The sequence below is a fragment of the Strongylocentrotus purpuratus genome, unplaced genomic scaffold (assembly GCF_000002235.5).
Source record: "Strongylocentrotus purpuratus isolate Spur 01 unplaced genomic scaffold, Spur_5.0 spur5_scaffold_7, whole genome shotgun sequence".
NCBI lineage: Eukaryota > Metazoa > Echinodermata > Echinoidea > Camarodonta > Strongylocentrotidae > Strongylocentrotus > Strongylocentrotus purpuratus.
In genome coordinates, this window is record NW_022145613.1 from 36,942,045 (window position 1) to 36,959,626 (window position 17,582).

The window sequence follows — 17,582 nt, forward strand, 5'->3', positions numbered from 1 at the left end:
ATGGGACCCTGGAGATGTGCTGTTGTCGTTGAACCTTCTACATGTATAGGCCCATTACACAACCGTCCAAACATCTAGATTATACTACTAGCACTACAATTTTTGTTATGGAAGTTGTTTGGTCTGGAGGGTCTGTGGGCCTCACATAGCTGATCGAAAAACTCCACCCATTTCTGTTGTATTGTAATTGATGCGAGTACTTTTTGTTTGAATATAGCTGTACCAACACTCGTAGCCATCAAAGTTGTATAAGTACACTGTAGTTTACTTGGTGTCAAATTACAAATGAAATTACTATTTTTAAGTTTATGAACACAATAAAAAGAAGAAAAAAAGTTTACATCACAGTCTTATCTTCTGATCGTCTTCTAGTCTGTTGGTTAATGCAAATTATGAAGTGGAAGATGGAGGGGGGGGGGGGGGGGGGCACAGGGCAGGTTATCTGCTGAGAGTCAAAAGGGCATGATGAACTCTGTCCTATACTGTACAATACTTTGATACAGAGTTAATGCCCTTCTGGCTACCAACAGACGATGTGTTAATACTAAATGGCCACAACTATCTTACTGTTCTTCAACACACATCATTATTTTAAATGAGTAAAAGCACTAATTTTCAAGGGAAAAAAATACAACCGGATCTCAATGATTGAGTTGCATTAGTAAATTACTGTAAAAAAAATATTTATATTTAATTTCAAAACGACTTACTAACATATTCTCTAATCTATCTCATCCTTGATTAATGATGAAAAATACATTACTAATGTTGACAGTATATTAACAGGGTCTAAAATTCCATTTGAAGTAATCCACTTTAAAAAAAACCCCACATGAATGTACTGTATACATCCCATAAAAAATGTTTAAAGAGTACTACTTGACAGTACTGTACGGATCATTTTCCATCTGTTGAAAGCTTTAAACCATACACATAATAAAATCAAGGAGAAACAATCATTGAGTGTTTAATTGATTTGCTTTAAAAGCATAATTATAAACATAATTTGTCTTCACATATATATACACAGGCAACGTACATGTACACACAAGTTGTAGACATTATTGACAAAGGCAACATTAACAAGTTAGAATATGTATATTACACCTTACCCCTGTTTCATAACACTAACTATGAATAACACAGGCCATAATTCTACAACAAAATTTGCTCAAAGCCAATCAAATTCAATGACTTCATTAGCTTATATCCATTATTGTAACTTGGTACTACAGTGTACTAGATTTTGAAACAGCGTCCCTATTTCTGTGGTCACAAATAAATTGTTGTGTACTGGACAACCTCTAACCTATCAACCGTATGAGAAAGACAAAGAAATCGTTATTGTCATAAAACATATAATTGCATAGCACATAATATTTATTTTAACATTTAGTAGTGTGGGCATAATAGGTTTTCAAATACTTCAGAAAGAAAAGAAAGAAAAGAAAAAGATGGAGGGAAACAATGAACCTAAGTACAGATCAATATTCATTAGAGTAACGTGATTGCAAAGTTGAAAACATAAAAGTAGAAATTAAATGGAGGAAGAAATTGTAGATGGATGGGGGAAAGGAGTAAAACAGAGAAACGTAACCAACCTATTTTAAAGAATACATAAATAAGAGATAACCTAATTTTTCTTAATACCCTGTTTTTATCCCAAATAAAAGTGATCCAATAACTTGCTCCTGGCTTCTTACAGGACTAGGGCTTGGGTGTAATTTAGTTTAAGGTCAAGTTTTGAGTTTAGTGACAGCACGGTACGGCAATCATCACCAGAATGTATGACCTACAACCACATGAAGATTTGTATGTGTGATTGCAAACACCCTGACCAGAAGATACTTTGATATAGCCACATTTATCACAAGATTTAAATCCGAAATATATAAACAAAGACTCAATCATTTGTAGTAATATACTACATATAAGATTCTATCTTGAATCTCTTTTAGAAAACGCTACACACTATCCATTTCAAAGATTCATTTGAAATGTAGTTTTGATAAAGACAAACCATAATTCTATAGTTAATTAACGTTCACAACTTTCTATTTTCATAAGTACATTCTCACAAGGATTCAATCCCTTCAAACACATAATTGATAATACAAGATCTTGCACACACACAGGGGTTATCAATGTCTTGTAACTATTCATCACCATAAATTCATTCTCATGATAATAAGGATACCAGCCTTGTACCACAATGCATATCAGCCATGTAATTAAGAGGCCTGTTTGGCAATATGCAGGCCAACTCTTTCTTTTAAAAGACATGTTTCAGTTACATGAAGAAATATATAAACAAAGACTGAATCATTTGTAGTAATGTACTACATATAAACTTAGGCATACAATTTAATTGGTTCATGTTGATAGAAACACCTTGCCCCTTCATGACCTAACCACATCAAAAGCAGAATGTCTGCCACAGACACACTGGGGAGCTATCATCATAACTTCATCATGTCAATTCTGGTTTATCACAAAGCAAGTATTGAAGTACATTAGTCCCCTGGCATAACGCGTAATTACTTAATTATGTAGGCATGCATTGGAGCCGGAAGACCAAACGTCCCTCGCTTGCCTTTCAACATGCATGTTCACTCATGATTTTGCTCTTTGAACACCCCATGCCTCTATAGGGCAGTAGCAGATTTAGGGTAGGAGCACAAAAGTTTAGGCCCCTGCAACAGCCAATGTGGCATACTAAAATGTACACATTGCCTCTTCGCATTGCCTCCTTCCGCCCCCTTTTCAAATGTTAAACCCATTTTTCAGCATTGTATCTACCCTTCCCCTCTTACCACATCCTGAATATGCATTTGTCTAAACTGTGACACTACATATGATAGAATGCCACATCCTGCCATACATATATGAAGTCATCAAGATAGCACACATCTATTCAACGTCAGCATCTCCCTCTACAATGAGTCCTCTAATATGACATAATAAATAAAAAGCATATAACTTCAAATTCAAATTGCAGTGCATGAAACACTACGTATCCTCCTCGAGTCTCTGAACTACATAACTTCTTGCTTTCTTCGCGCATTCCTCCAAGCTGGATGGTGCTAAGCCACGCCCCCTAGCAAACGTCTCCGAGCCGAAGCCCTTTCCTTCCATCTCACCCATGACAGAGTCCATCCACTGGCTAGCATGTAATCCCCTGGAAACTAACTCCTGCAGGACAAACAAAAAAACAAAAACAAAGAAATTCCTTGAATGTTTGATCATCTTATAATGGTAGCTGGGCTAAAGTTTGGGAAATAATATGATTGCAGGGCCCTCATGATGAGCAGTATTATTAATGATGAGGCTGCCCTGGTATGAAACAAGACCATATTTCATCATTATTATCATCAATTTATTTATTTAAAATGACATTACTGTATATCACACTTATATAGCATCGTATAACATCTCTATTCATAAACTGAGTGATAAAATTATGTTATGGTGAAAAGAATCTTGAAGGTGTAATTTATTGCATGATATGTGAGTGTTAACTCATTTTTAACTAGACATTTGTGTCTTCATATCATACTAAAACATGAAACAAGTTGAGTTAAGATACCTGAGGTACTCTGCAGATACAATAAGCCTTCTCCTTATCTGTACTAAGAAGCATGAGGGGAGTTGACCCAAACTCATCTTCCAATGATTGCTGTACCTTCAACAGCACCTGAAGACAATTTGAGACAGAAACACTGCACTGAATAACAGTTCATATAAGCACAGCCACTTTAGAAATATTTGCTCATAGAAATTTTAAACCTGTATCATTCACATAGTTCTCTTAACTTTGGCAGAACATGTGAGAAAAGTAGATTAGACCTTTTTTTTAGGTCCTTTCTTTTTCCTAAATGACAAACCTTGATTTCCAAATTTAATGTTGGACCTTTCTGCAAATATCTTTGAATTCTTCTCTGAAAAGCAGAGCTTATATTTTCGCTTGGACATTTTCCCTATCCTGGTATGTAAAATAAAATAAAATAAAACAGTAATTTTACAAGAAAATCATATCTTTCCATTTCCTTTCCCAGAAATTACATGCTCTGTTTAAGTAACAAGGGGCTACACTAATCAAACATCTACTCACCTTATTATCAATGCTATCTCCTGTCACTCCTACTAAACAAACCTCACTCTTCTTTTCTCTGAACTCTTCATGAAGTCTTTTAGCAACCTGTAGTAGAGGTAAAATCACCATTGATTCTATTATAAGGTACATCCACACTTTTTCAAAAGGAGAAAAATTCTGACAGAAAAAAAGGGAAAAAAACAAAACAATTTGGGTGTCGCTTGAGGGAAGAGAGGTAAAGAATATATTCTCCTGTCCATTTCAGAATATTAGTTGAATGATTATTATCTCTAAAATGTTAAAATATTATAGTAAATTTCAATACCATGCCTCATGTCAAGTCTCTCTGTTCCAAAACAAGTTCTCTGAAAACACTTTCCATATCTGACGTATAGAAGATGTGTCGACTAATCATGACTAATTTTGATGACTTCTCATTTGACTGGTCATTATATATTAGCATATTTTATTCAAATTCAACTGCATGATTTGTGAAATTGAGCTGACCTGTTTAATGACTGATTTCTTGTTGAGTTTGTCAGCTTTCTTGAGCTTGTTCTGCATGTCAGCGACTCGTCTGTTCATCTCTCTCTTCTTCCAGAGATCGATGTGAGCCCCTTCAAGGTCCTCTACAAGGCTTTCTAGAGATGCTATCACATCATCCCTCATCTCTGGATTGTTTGAGGTTGATGCATTGTAGACCTGTTCAAAAAAGAAAAAAGAAATGACAAATAACATTCTCTATCAGCACTGTCCAGGTTATGGTCTAGTGGACTTTAAGAATGTTTAATGGTACCATAATATCAGATTCCACAGCGGGTAGGTTTTGTAAGTCCCCCCCCCCCCCCCCCCCCCTCCCCCGCAAAAAAAGGGATCCTTGGTCAGATTTATTTGATTTTATTTAATAGCAAGATATATCTACAATTCTAAGCTGCAGTGTAATGAAGTTTATTTTCATCTTATCTGGAGAAGAAAGATAATGTTTATCCCATGGGCATGAAATTAATTACAAAAGCTTTGTTTTGGATTTTAGTTTATTTTTTTGTTTCTATGTTTTTTTAATTTTTTCACCGATTCTGTAACTCTTTTTTTGTGTGATTTTGATAAATAAACTTTTTTTGTTTTGTTTACAGTTCTCTATAAACACATGAGATATACAGGAACACCCTTGATATTTTATCTTTATGAATAAAGAAGTGAAAACCATTCTGACCTCTGTCTCAAGCTGGCTGAGTCTCTGAAGAAACTTGTTGGATGTATAGTCGGCTAACATGACATCATTACTGGTCACTACGGTCAGTCTTCTCACACCCTTACTGACCAACTTCTCAGATACAATGACCAGTCTGCGAATGTGACCAGTGTTCTCAACATGCCTTTGAGTGAGGGAGAGGAAAAACATGAAGAAATAGAAATAGCAAAATAGTGAAGCTAGGTTCACATATTTCCAAGTCTAGCCTTCTAATATGATGACTCCTTTGCTGCCTTACCTTAAAGTGACATGCCCGTGTTAGAAGTGAAATATTAGTTTATCATATTACAAGTAAAAAAATCCAAGCTTCATATATTAAAAATGTTTAGCAATATTATCCAAGCTGTGAAAAATAAGTAGATTAATTTCAGTACAATAGTTAATTAGTAATTAAGCAGAAAAAAGATATAACAAATTGTAAACTTGGCTATTTCTATTTTTTATTTCTTTTACAGTTCCCAGTTCTACATGTACCACAATGAATTATTAATAATTATTTTTGCTTCCAAACAAATTCAAATAACTTTACAAATCATTGTGTTATATAACACAGAATTTAAGCTGTTAGCCTGTTCAAAGCCTGAGATAACTATAGCAAGAAAATACAAATTATATATCGTATTCAATGGGTAGGAGGAGAAACTCACGTTCCACCACAGAGCTCCAGCGATGTCTCCATTCCAAGCTTGGTCATGTCCCCATTTAACTGACCATCCTGATGACCGATACAGACCACTGTGACAGGATCAGGGTAGGTCTCACCGGTCATAGTCCTGAGACCCTCAATGGCCAGGGCTTTCTGCAGAGGGATGGACTCTTGATGGACGGGAAGGGAGTTGGATATAAGGTTGTTGGCTATGCTGGAGATCTGCTGCAGCTGTCTGTCCGATATTGACTTCTAAATACAAGAACAATACACAAACAAATAAAGACAGAACATTTCAGACAGGACAACATTTTAGGAGTTGAAATGGCTCAGTTGGCAGATTATTTTTTTTGCCACTGAGCTCCAATTTGAACATAATTTACCTGACAGAATGCTGCATATCCTATAAATACTACGCTTTCAAATACACATCAAATTAATGAATTGTAGGAGTACAGAAGGAAAAATGGTTAAAACATAAAAAAAAATCATATTATATCTAACAATTTTTTGTTTTAAACCATGTCTTACTTCTTTGAAATTCAAAGCAGGTTCAATGACTGTTATGTTTCATACCATAGAACACAGCATTTTTTTTAAAATAAAAGAACCCCTGGTAGCAAAGCAAGGTTAAAAAGGATTCATTCATTTTACTTTTCCAATATGTCTACATCATCATTAATGTCCGATTATGTAGATAAGATACTGTGGCATCCACCATAATTACCTCAGCATTGAAATCAAATCTGAACCTGTCTGGCGCCACCGATGACCCCTTCTGCTCAATGTGACCCAGGACTTGTCGAAGGGCAAAGTTCAAGATATGGGTTCCTGTGTGGTTCCTCATCAGCTTCTCTCTTCTTTCCTACAGATGGAGTGAGAGAGAGAGAGAGAGAGAGAGAGAGAGAGAGAGAGAGAGATCAGCAAGAGTTTGGAAATGAATACAAATTTAAATGAAAAATATCGAAATCATAAGAAGGAAGGAAAAGAAATGAAGAACAAGAAAGGAAAATCAGAAGAAAGATTAGGTGAAGAATAAATGATGAAGAAGAAGGGAGAGGTAAGATTGAAAAAGGAGAAGCTAAAGAAGGAGGATACAAGGGAAACAAGCAGACACTAAGATGAAAAAAGAACAAAAGAAGAAGACATAAAGATAAAGTGAAAGAAAATAAGATGATGACAGGGTGAAGTACAAAGTTACATCAAACACTGTTAAGTTCCTTAATGAATTGAATTCCTTTCACTCACCTCATTGACATACAATGTCACATGATCACCTATAGAAACCGTTTCAGCTGTAGTCCCTAGGTGAAGAACGTATCCACCGTAAGATTGCACATCATAAACAGAAAACATCAGCTCCTACAAAGGATATAGATTACATGAATAAAACCTGGAATACATATCGTTGTCTGCCTGAAATAAGGCGGTAAGCACTGTGTATCGTTTATCAGTAAAGCCCCTCTACAAGCATTAAAGATACAGGAAGAACGGTCAGTATAATGTGCTTCATACATATTTTTTGAAATATTTTTAATTATTCACATTGCAGATGAATTTAAACACTATTCAAACCCTGAAGAAATGTCCATACCAATTTTAACAGTCAGAGAATATGAGAAAAGGCGGAAAATCGTAGAAGAATTCCTCTATAAATCATCTGTAAATCAAAATCAAATAATCTTCTTCAATGACTATACACCAAAATACATCTCTGATAGTAATAGCAATGACAAATAATCAAGATATTTATATAGCGGCTAATACCATGTCATTAAGTGCAGGATGGAATTTTAAGGAGGAAGAGAAAGAGGGAGAGAGAGAGAGAGAAAGAGGGAGAGAAAGAGATAAAGAGAAAAAGAGCAAAGAGCATGTCTTTATAAAGTGTGGGAGGGAATTTCGAGAAGGAAGAGAGAGAGAAAGAGAGAGAGAGAGAGAGAGAGAGAGAGAGAGAGAGAAAGAGCACAAAAAAACAAGTATGCGTACATCTACAAAGATTGCCTGAAGAGATTTAGAAAAGGAAAGATGTTTACTTCATCATCTGCTGATACGAAGGATCCCTCATCCCATTGCTGGCCTCCCTGTTCGGCATAGAATGTGGTCCTATCTAAGATGATTGCACATTCCTCACCACTGGAGGCGCTCTCCACAAACCCCTCGGGTGTCTTCAAGGCTAAGATGTGAGCGTGAATACGAGGGAAAGCTAAGGCAGGAAAAGTTGACAAGGAATGACAAAAAGGGATAACTTTTATGGCACATAGAAATATGTGTTTTATCTACTATTCAACAGCACATATTAAAAGTATGTTCTAGATAATCATGGTAAATCTTATAATTATACCTAAAGGTAATAAAAAGTTTTGGTATGGGGTCATGAATTTGGTTCAAATGAACTTATTAGAAGCACTTGCGCCTTTACAATATTCAATGATCGTTGACGCGGTTGAAATCGAGTCTAAAGTGATGAAATTGTAAATAATAAACTCTTTATGTTGTATAGCTCCCTCTCAAGGCTGATATTACGTTAGGTTTAAAATAATGTGTGTTGACTACAATCGACCGATTTGCTATTCCCGTTTGGAAATTATCAGCACTGCACATAAAAATATGTGTTTTTATCTACTGTTCAACAGCATAATCAAAAGTATGTTCTAGATAGTCATCGTCAATGTTATAATTATACCTAAAGAAAATACAAAGTTTTGGTATGGGGTCATGAATTTGGTTCAAATGAACATATTAGAAGCACTTGCGACTTTACAATATTCAACGATCGTTGACGCAGTTGAAATCGAGTCTAAAGTGATGAAATTGCAACATCATCATCATCAATAGTGATCTGTAAAATGACATGCTTAGTGAACATATCAATTTCTACGACAAAATGTCAATCCACGAGCCACAATCTTGAGCCAACCACTTAATTTCTCTGTTACATACAAGGTATTACTCCACATTCTCTAATAATACCATCTATGAACCATGTAAGAGGTCTTCCTTTCGTCTTCTTTCCATATAGACGACCTTCCACTACACTGACCATCAAGTCACATTATGTGTTCTATCCCTTTTAAAGGCAACATGATGGTGGATTGGTTTAAAAATAGATTTCCTTACTTTCAAAGGATGTTTTCTGAATACCAGCTTACTTCACTTAATTTATATGAACATCTGCTAAATCATTACCGTATTTGCCGGCGTAAAGGCCGCAGTATTTTTGGAAGAGAAAATATCAAAAAGTCGGGTGCGGCCTATGCGACGAAAGAGTAAAAAATTTTTTTAAAAAGGAAGTCAAAACCAGCACGAATTTGCACATATGTGACTAGATCTACAAACGATACAATAACTATACATTTCCACACATCTTACCAACAATTTTATCTTGCATTGTTGACATGAAGACGAAAATAAACTTTAAAAAAAAACCATCTTGATCTTGATCTAAGTTCGTGCCAATGCATTGCAAAAGTAAAGAAGGGCCCGTTTAACGGAGCTCCTGCGAAGCATCCAGCACGCGAAGTCGCTATTTTGAATCCATTTCAATACACAAGAGAGAGGCGCAATGTATAGATCACAAAAAACTACGTAAGCTAGCATCAGTGCGGGATGGCCGAGCGGTCTAAGGCGGTGATTTTAGTCAAATCAACATTTATACGCAAGAGATCAAATCCCGACTTCGACAAAAAGTTTTTTTTTTTTTTTTTAAATGTTAAAATCGGGGGTGCGGCCTATACGGTGCTGCAGCCTTATCGCCGGCAAATACGGTAAGTGGTAATATTCATTATTTATTGTGCAATTGATCATCTTAGGGTAATTCCTTTCGTTACATCATGGAGACATGCTTCTGTCATGGACTCAGCTTCATAATAAAAATCAGGGATTCATATTTCTTTCCATGTTCTTATTCTAATGGCAGCACAGTTTAAGCCTGGGTAATAATCTCCAAGTTTGGAAGCACTTACTGATAGTAATAAGCGCTATATAAAAACTGAGTATTATTATTAATAATTAATTTCATAGGAATCATCTCTGATGCTTACTATATTTGCCACGCCTATGATGCTGGTAGTTGTATTTATAGGAATCATCTGTGTCCTTGACAGACAGCTCATGTAGATGACTGATGTCTGTTGTTTCTAGCTTGATGTTTGATAGATTCTGCTGGTTCTTGATACCTCCTCTCGAGGTGATCTGAAACATTCAATAAAGGATTAAATAAAGAATAAAGTAAGCCAATGCATTCATTGTATGTGATATTATGTTAAGTATGTTCACAAAACCATGATCAGTTACAGAATATTAGAAGAAAAGGGGCAGACACTTAACCCTATATAGCCCGGCTATTTTGAAACTGCATAGCCCGGGGGGGGGGGGGGGGGGGGCCCTATGATCTCGGCCGTGAAACGACCGGTCGCCGCGAAAATTTGCATACATGTCAAGTGAAGTGTATAGAATACTATGGTAATTTCGGTTTTTTGAAAAATTCACTCATTTGCATATTTATGGTAATTTATGCAAATAAGGTCATAAAATTAACATTTTTGTCCATTAATCAGACATTATTCATATTTAAGCATTCTTTTTCACTACATATATTTGTTAGACCATTTGGAATAATAATACAACACAAAAAATTGAAAAACCAAGGTTATTCCTTATGTTATCTATTGTTTTGATAATTTCTTATGTATTTCTTTGTTTTTTTAACTTATGTATTTTAATGTTTTTGTTGTTATATTTCATTTCCAACTATAATTCAACTATTTTGACCCCAAAATAACCACCTAAACTATAAACAAGACCAAATAACCAATGTTTTATCTCTTTATTTGAAAAATGAGATTTCCATAAGTTTTGTACACAAATCACAAAAATGAGCGATTTTCGGGCTGACATGCAAAGACAAAAGGACACGTGACTTTGTAATGGTAGGTCTAATTTTCGAAAAATTTCTTTCAAAAGAAGCGCAAGACTTGAAAGAAAAAAGTCACAAAATTTCAGTGCAAGATTTTCTTGTGTTAAAAAAAATTATCGCGAAAAATGTCGAGGGGGGGGGGGCTTCTAAAGCCCACCCCCCCCCCCCCCCCCCCCCCCCCCCCCCCCCGGGCTAGATAGGGTTAAAGTGAATTTAAAAATTTACCTTTTTTCTGATACTACTCTCCAGAAATATTCATAAATATTTTACATAATCAGCACAAATATCCACAACAGGAAATTTACCTTAATGTACTTCATCCTTCTCTGACTACAACCTACTTTGCCTCAAATTAAGACTTTATTTCTTGTTTTGTTTACATAGGATGTGCGCATTGTATGTGTGAAAAAGCTTAACTGTGGCAATCCATGTGTATGTTCTATTGTAGACCAAAGCAAGTAATGAATTAAGACCACTCTTTGTAACATACCTCCTTTGACTCTAGTCTAGACTTCTCAAAGCCCTCGATGTCCACACCGAGTCCATTCTCATCGGCTATTAGGGTCGTCAGGTCAAGAGGGAACCCATAAGCATCGTACATCTTCCAAGCAATGTCACCTTTAACAAGCAAGATGGATAGTATCATTGAAAAAATCTATGCAATTAATATGATGTCTCCCTCTGCTTCTCTTTTAATTTTATGACAAACTTGAGCTGTCTGCTCCTCATAATGTTCTTCATTATAACACCTTTAATTGCTTGATGAGCGTATCAAATCAGGATCTTTTAGTAAGATAGATGGAACAGAGTGCAGGTTGATTTGATGTTCAAATTAAGATTCAAGATGTATTTAAAAACATATCTTTGCAGCTGGATGGCTGTTAGTATTATCATTAATATTGTTATTTATATTTCATTTATTTATGTATTTATTTAATTATTATCATTATTATTATTATTTATTTTATTTGTTATTCACTTCATCTTATCTTTTTAGTATGTTGGGGGGGGGGGGGCAAGGGGGCATGTATGTTTACCTGGTAGTACTGTACGTGGGCTGAGTTCTGTTATTGCTTTCTTGAGATACTTCTCTCCTTTCTTCAGAGTTGTTAAAAACTGTTCCTCTTCGTTGTTGATTACATCAGCGATGTACACAGGATCCTCTTCCAATTCAGGGTATGTGTTTCCCTAGAACAACCAAACAATCAAATCAATGAGTGATAATAACGCAAAGGATGAAGTGAAAAATGTTTAACCTTTTTGGCACCTGGATACTACTGCACTGCATCTTTTCCAAGTTTTCAAATATTTCTTAGTCTGTCGACATACACATTTCAATCTATTTGTATCTACATTCATTTATTGCATCTCTCATTCTAAACTACCTTCAGTACACATACGGGTAGGTAAATTATTTTCCTTACATAGATCTACAGATGTTATCTGTAACTTACACTCTACCAAAAATCTATAAATGTTAATAATAATTTATATTTTGCTATAATCCATCTATCTATCCATCTGTCTGTACAGCCACACATCTATCTTCTTAACTAAAAATATATCTTTTTATCTACCGGGATCTATCTATCTATAGATTATCTATCTATCTATCTATCTATCTATCTATCTGTCTGTCTGTCTGTCTGTCTGCCTTCATGTCTTTTTATCTCTCTCTCTCTATCTATCTATCTATCAATCTATTTATCTATCTATCTATCTATCTATCAACCTTTGTTTATATTACCAGAGAGATTACAACCAGATGCACTAGACTCCCCAGGGCACCAGGAGGGGCCTGAAGTTTCTCCGTAGCATACCGCACTGCTCTCCGAATCACTCTCTTTATCACATACCTACATGTAGGAGCAAAAAACATTAACACATTCTGTCATATTTATGTACATAATGACATTAGGGTATCATGTGAAAATATGTGAAATATTTAAACAGCCCTCTTATTGACAATTTTTGATAAAATATCCATCTGCAATCTGGAATGATTCACAAATACCTACAAACACAATTGAAATAACCCTGGCCTTAAGAATTTATGACTATTTCCCTCAGAGTAAAAAGACCTATTTTCTACCTACCGGGGTATAAAGAATAGAATATATATAAAGAATAAAACATAACATGATGATAATGATTAGGGCTAAATTTATTTGAGTTAAGAAATATGTTGTTCTATTTTCATTTTGTAAAGCTAACTACTCAGGAGCTAAATTTTTTATTTAAAATAGTTTTAAAAAAAAACATCATAGAGAAATAACACTTAGAATTTCAATATTAATACTTCAACTACACAGCCTATGATTGCAGTAGCAACGTTCCCAGAATCAAAGTTCTTACCCACGTTTCTGAGAGTCTGGTCTACATCCATCTGCAATAGCCACAGTAAGCATTCTAGCATGGTCAGCTACTGCCCTGTAGGCTGTGTCAATATGGTCCTGGTCCTTCTCTCCTAGTAGACCTTGGTAGGGTCTTACTGGACAGGTCTATCAAGGAACAAGAGGGAGTTGTTATTTTAAAGGGAAAACAAGTTTTCCCTTTCTGTGCCACTTAGTTTCTGAACAGCTGTCGTTTAGTAACTTTCAAGAGATAAATTTGGCATGGAATATATTCTATGGGAAAATGAGGGCACCTTTTTTTCTGTTCCAGGATGAAAAATCTTACTCAAAACAAATTGTTTAACACTAAAATTTTAGGCAAGGTTTTACACCGAGGTCTTAATAATTCTTAAAGTGCATGACCATCAAATGGACTTGTAGGTAGGCTTTGGAGATTGTTACCTCTTCTAATCTCTTGATAAGAGGTTGGAATAAGTCTGTATCATAACTTGAAGGCACTCCTTGCAGGATAGATACCAGTCTCTCCAGTCCCATTCCTGTATCTACATGATGCTTAGGGAGATCATGAAGACTTCCAGCTTCATTCCTGAAATACACAAGCAAGATATACATTCCTGACATGGCATCCCTTGCAGAAAAACAGCCCAATGCTAACACTCAAAGCAAGCTAACATTTGAATCATTTACTTTTTTGTATAAATATCTCTATCAATCAAACAGTAGGTGTGTTGGCTCATCAGTGGAGCAAGTAATTGAGCTTGGGGGAGTTGGGCCCTTTGGAAAGGCATTCATCCTCTATCATGAAGCCCCTTGGATAAGACTTGAGTTAAAGCTGTAGGTCAGTCAGTTCATTAGATCCAAATATAAACTAGTTACAAAATGGATATGTAATAGAATTAAGTGTACCTGTGTTCATCTGCTTGTACTGTTTTTCATCTCGAAACAACAGCTTGTTCTCCCTCAGAATGTATCAGAATATGAAAGAAATCATCACCATCAATAGCAATGACAACAGCAACAACAATAACAATTATACTTAAATCAAATTTCAAAATTTCTCAAAAATCTCAAAGTTTCATGATGAAAACATACCTGTAAAACTGCATGAATACAAGATTCCAAATCTCTAATACATCTGGGTCACCTAAGTTGACAAGGTGTGATGCATTCCTGTTGCCATGACGATCAAAATGAATCTCAGTACAAGGTCCACACGGACCGACAGCACCCATCTCCCAGAAGTTATCTGCCATGCCAAATGGAAGAACTCTATCCTCAGGAACTCTGGAGGATTGAAAGCAAAGATTAAAAAAAGAACATAATCTTGAAGACAATAGACCTGGGGGGTGTTTCACAAAGATCCTAAGTTGAACTTAATTCTAAGTTGGACTGAAAAATTATGGAGAGCCATTTGTAGCCTTAAAATAAAATATATTAAATAGTGAAAATTCAAATATTTTTGACTTTTTATAAATTCCACATCAAGAACATGAAATCTCCTTTATAATAGAAACTATGAATAATTTGAATCAAAATTTCATGCCTTTTAAGATAACTTTTACAAAATGTTTTTAAAGATGCTAACAGCTTTCCATAATTGTTAAGTCCAACTTAGAGATAATTTCAACTTAGGATCTGTGTGAAACACCACCTGGAATACCAACACATTTCTATTTGTTTCTTCATTAATTAATTTAATTATTTATTCATTTATCTATCAATCTATTTATTTGTTCATTCATTCATTGTTTTTATTTATTATTATTTATTATATATATATTTTTTTTTTTTGGGGGGGGGGCAGAGTTTTATACACTGCTATTAAATGTATCATAAGTTCTTTAATCTTATGACATTCACCCTTCTACATGATGTGTATTGTATCACCTGTATTTACTGAACTTCACAGATGCTTATCATAACTCTAACCACAACCCCATAACATCTTTGATAAAAGTCACCAACATGACTTCCAGGTACCTGACTGGTTAGATTATCACGATTGTTGGAGGAAAGGACCGCTTACCCTAAATCTAACCAGATTTGTCTTGTAGCTTCATCAGCTCCTAGCTGCAGCTCACTATTTCCCTTGAAGTAGGTAAAGTAGAGATTCTCAAGGGGCAGCCCATACACACTGGTTAGCAGGTCTAGAGCCATGGTACAGGCTTCTTTCTGGAATCATAACACAACATAACATAGAAACATAAACATGTATGCTAGCCTAACTGCAGGAATAGTATTGAAATACTAGAGAATTGATAACGAGCTGTTGAGTATCTGGAGTGCTTCTACATGTAGCATCTGCATACATGCCAACATTTGAAAATCAGAAATCTGTACAAATTATGCTATTTAAAAAAAAAAAGAGGAACAATCCTAACTCTCCTATTCAATACTACAGACAAATTTGTACAGGAAGAGGAACACCTGCATTAAAATGATAATTATCTTCTCCCAAAAAGAGGAATGTTCCTCTTTAATCTGAACAGTTGGCATGTATGCATCTGTTGATATAAAGTCAAAGGTGACAAGCCTTTCTATGTTATATTTTGTTGTTTTTTATTTTATATACACACACAATCTTTAAATTCAGGTTCAGAATTATAAAACATACATGAAATATAAATCATTATCCAATAAAGCGCAATTGAAAAAGAATCTAGAAAAAAATATGGGCAAATGAACAACTAAAACAAAATTATGGAGGCAATTCATTATAATTCTTAGGATAATTTTTGTTTTAATTCAAGAAACGGTACTCAGGCCAATCCATGTTGCACATATATGGACATAGTACTATAATAAGATTATTCTGCGTCAGTCTGTAGTACATTTGACGTTGCAATTACCTTGAAGAAATCTCCAAAAGACCAGTTTCCAAGCATCTCAAAGAAGGTATGATGAGTAGTATCCTTGCCGACATCATCCAGATCATTGTGCTTGCCTCCAACCCTGATACACTTCTGACTGTTGACTACTCGACGGTAACAGTTCTGGACCATGTCAGGGTGGATGGTACCTTGAAAGATGTCCTTGAACTACAGAGGGCAGCAGATGATTTATGATGGCGTATGAGATGGAGAGAGGAATTAAAAAGGACAACAGATAGACAAATTATAAACCGAACCAATCTGGAGAAGATAACAAATATTTTTCAACAGCAAGTAACAGTTCCACATCTTACCTAGATATCAGGCAAAAGACATAATTGTCATTTGAAATCATTCTTAACATCATTAAAAAAGCAGTTCTATATGTCAAAACTGTGATAAAAATCATTCAGCAACATTCTCAAATATAAATAATGAATTAAGGTAATGTAGATACCATGATAAAGCTAGAAACACATTTCCTAGTTTGTTGAAGTACAATTGAATCAACTATGATTTTGGATGATATAAAATCAACAGAAATAAATCACTGACAAGAACATAGACGTAGTAATCTCTTATTATTATATAATATTATACCTTAAATATTTACATTTAAAACTTCATTTATGTTTGTTTCATTCCTTATAGTACTACCTGATTCATTCCAGCATTGGTGAACAGCAGCGTAGGATCACCGTATGGAATCACCGATGATGAAGGCACAAACACATGATCATTTAGCCCTTGAAAGTGGTCCAGGAATTTCTTTCTAACTTGGCTGGCCTGCAAGAAGTCTTTACTCTGCCCGGGTCGCAGAGATCCAGCAGAAGTCTTTGGGCTGGTATGAACATAGGCAACATGTTGTTTTTGTTTTTCTGAAGGGCTATTTCTCAAGATGTGGTTGGCTGATAGTTGGGAGGCAAGTCTGCGATAGAGAGGATAATGATGAACCCTCCCTGCTGCTCTCAATAACACCATCTTCTTGGCAGGAGTTAAGAAGCAGAGCCCCGACATCTCCAACCTTGGCAGTGCTTGCAAAAATAAATAAGGCAAGTTATTTTTTAGTTTCTACCTCCATCCATTAACTTTGCACGATAATAACTGTGTGCGTGCACGACACCATCCCCCCACCCTGGCCTGGCCCTGCTGGCGGCAGCGCGGTCGCAGTATTCAGCGGAGGATCAAGATAAACCGACCGGGCTACGCTGGCTAAGCTAATCGGGATATTCATACATTACAAGCGCGCCAGCTGAAATTGTTTTATGGAAATTCATGAAAAATTGACATCAGTGAGTAAACGGCATTATTTCCTATCATTAACATAATTGAAGAATATACATGCAATCTTACCTTTATTATATATCTGCTCTAATCACGGCCTTTTGTTGACCTTTTCATTTTTGAGATTTTTGGGCAATGGACGGCGCCATGTTGAAAGTTACGCCCTCT

General features: G+C 35.5%; 1 protein-coding gene across 1 annotated transcript; it reads right to left on the reverse strand.

Moving 5' to 3' along the window:
* Window positions 1–1,643: 1,643 nt before the first annotated feature.
* On the reverse strand, window positions 1,644–17,578 carry LOC592771 (alanine--tRNA ligase, cytoplasmic). Its single transcript, XM_011684832.2, has 20 exons — window positions 17,484–17,578; window positions 16,788–17,164; window positions 16,110–16,298; window positions 15,287–15,432; window positions 14,353–14,544; window positions 13,702–13,846; window positions 13,262–13,407; window positions 12,654–12,762; window positions 11,944–12,094; window positions 11,397–11,524; window positions 10,032–10,182; window positions 8,025–8,194; window positions 7,240–7,353; window positions 6,719–6,856; window positions 5,993–6,243; window positions 5,307–5,469; window positions 4,601–4,795; window positions 4,112–4,198; window positions 3,587–3,694; window positions 1,644–3,192 (listed from the first exon to the last, which is right to left on the reverse strand). Exons 2-20 carry the CDS (start codon window positions 17,145–17,147, stop codon window positions 3,010–3,012), a joined length of 3,126 nt encoding a protein of 1,041 aa, XP_011683134.2. The 5' UTR covers window positions 17,148–17,164; window positions 17,484–17,578; the 3' UTR covers window positions 1,644–3,009.
* Between the last annotated feature and the right edge of the window lie 4 nt (window positions 17,579–17,582).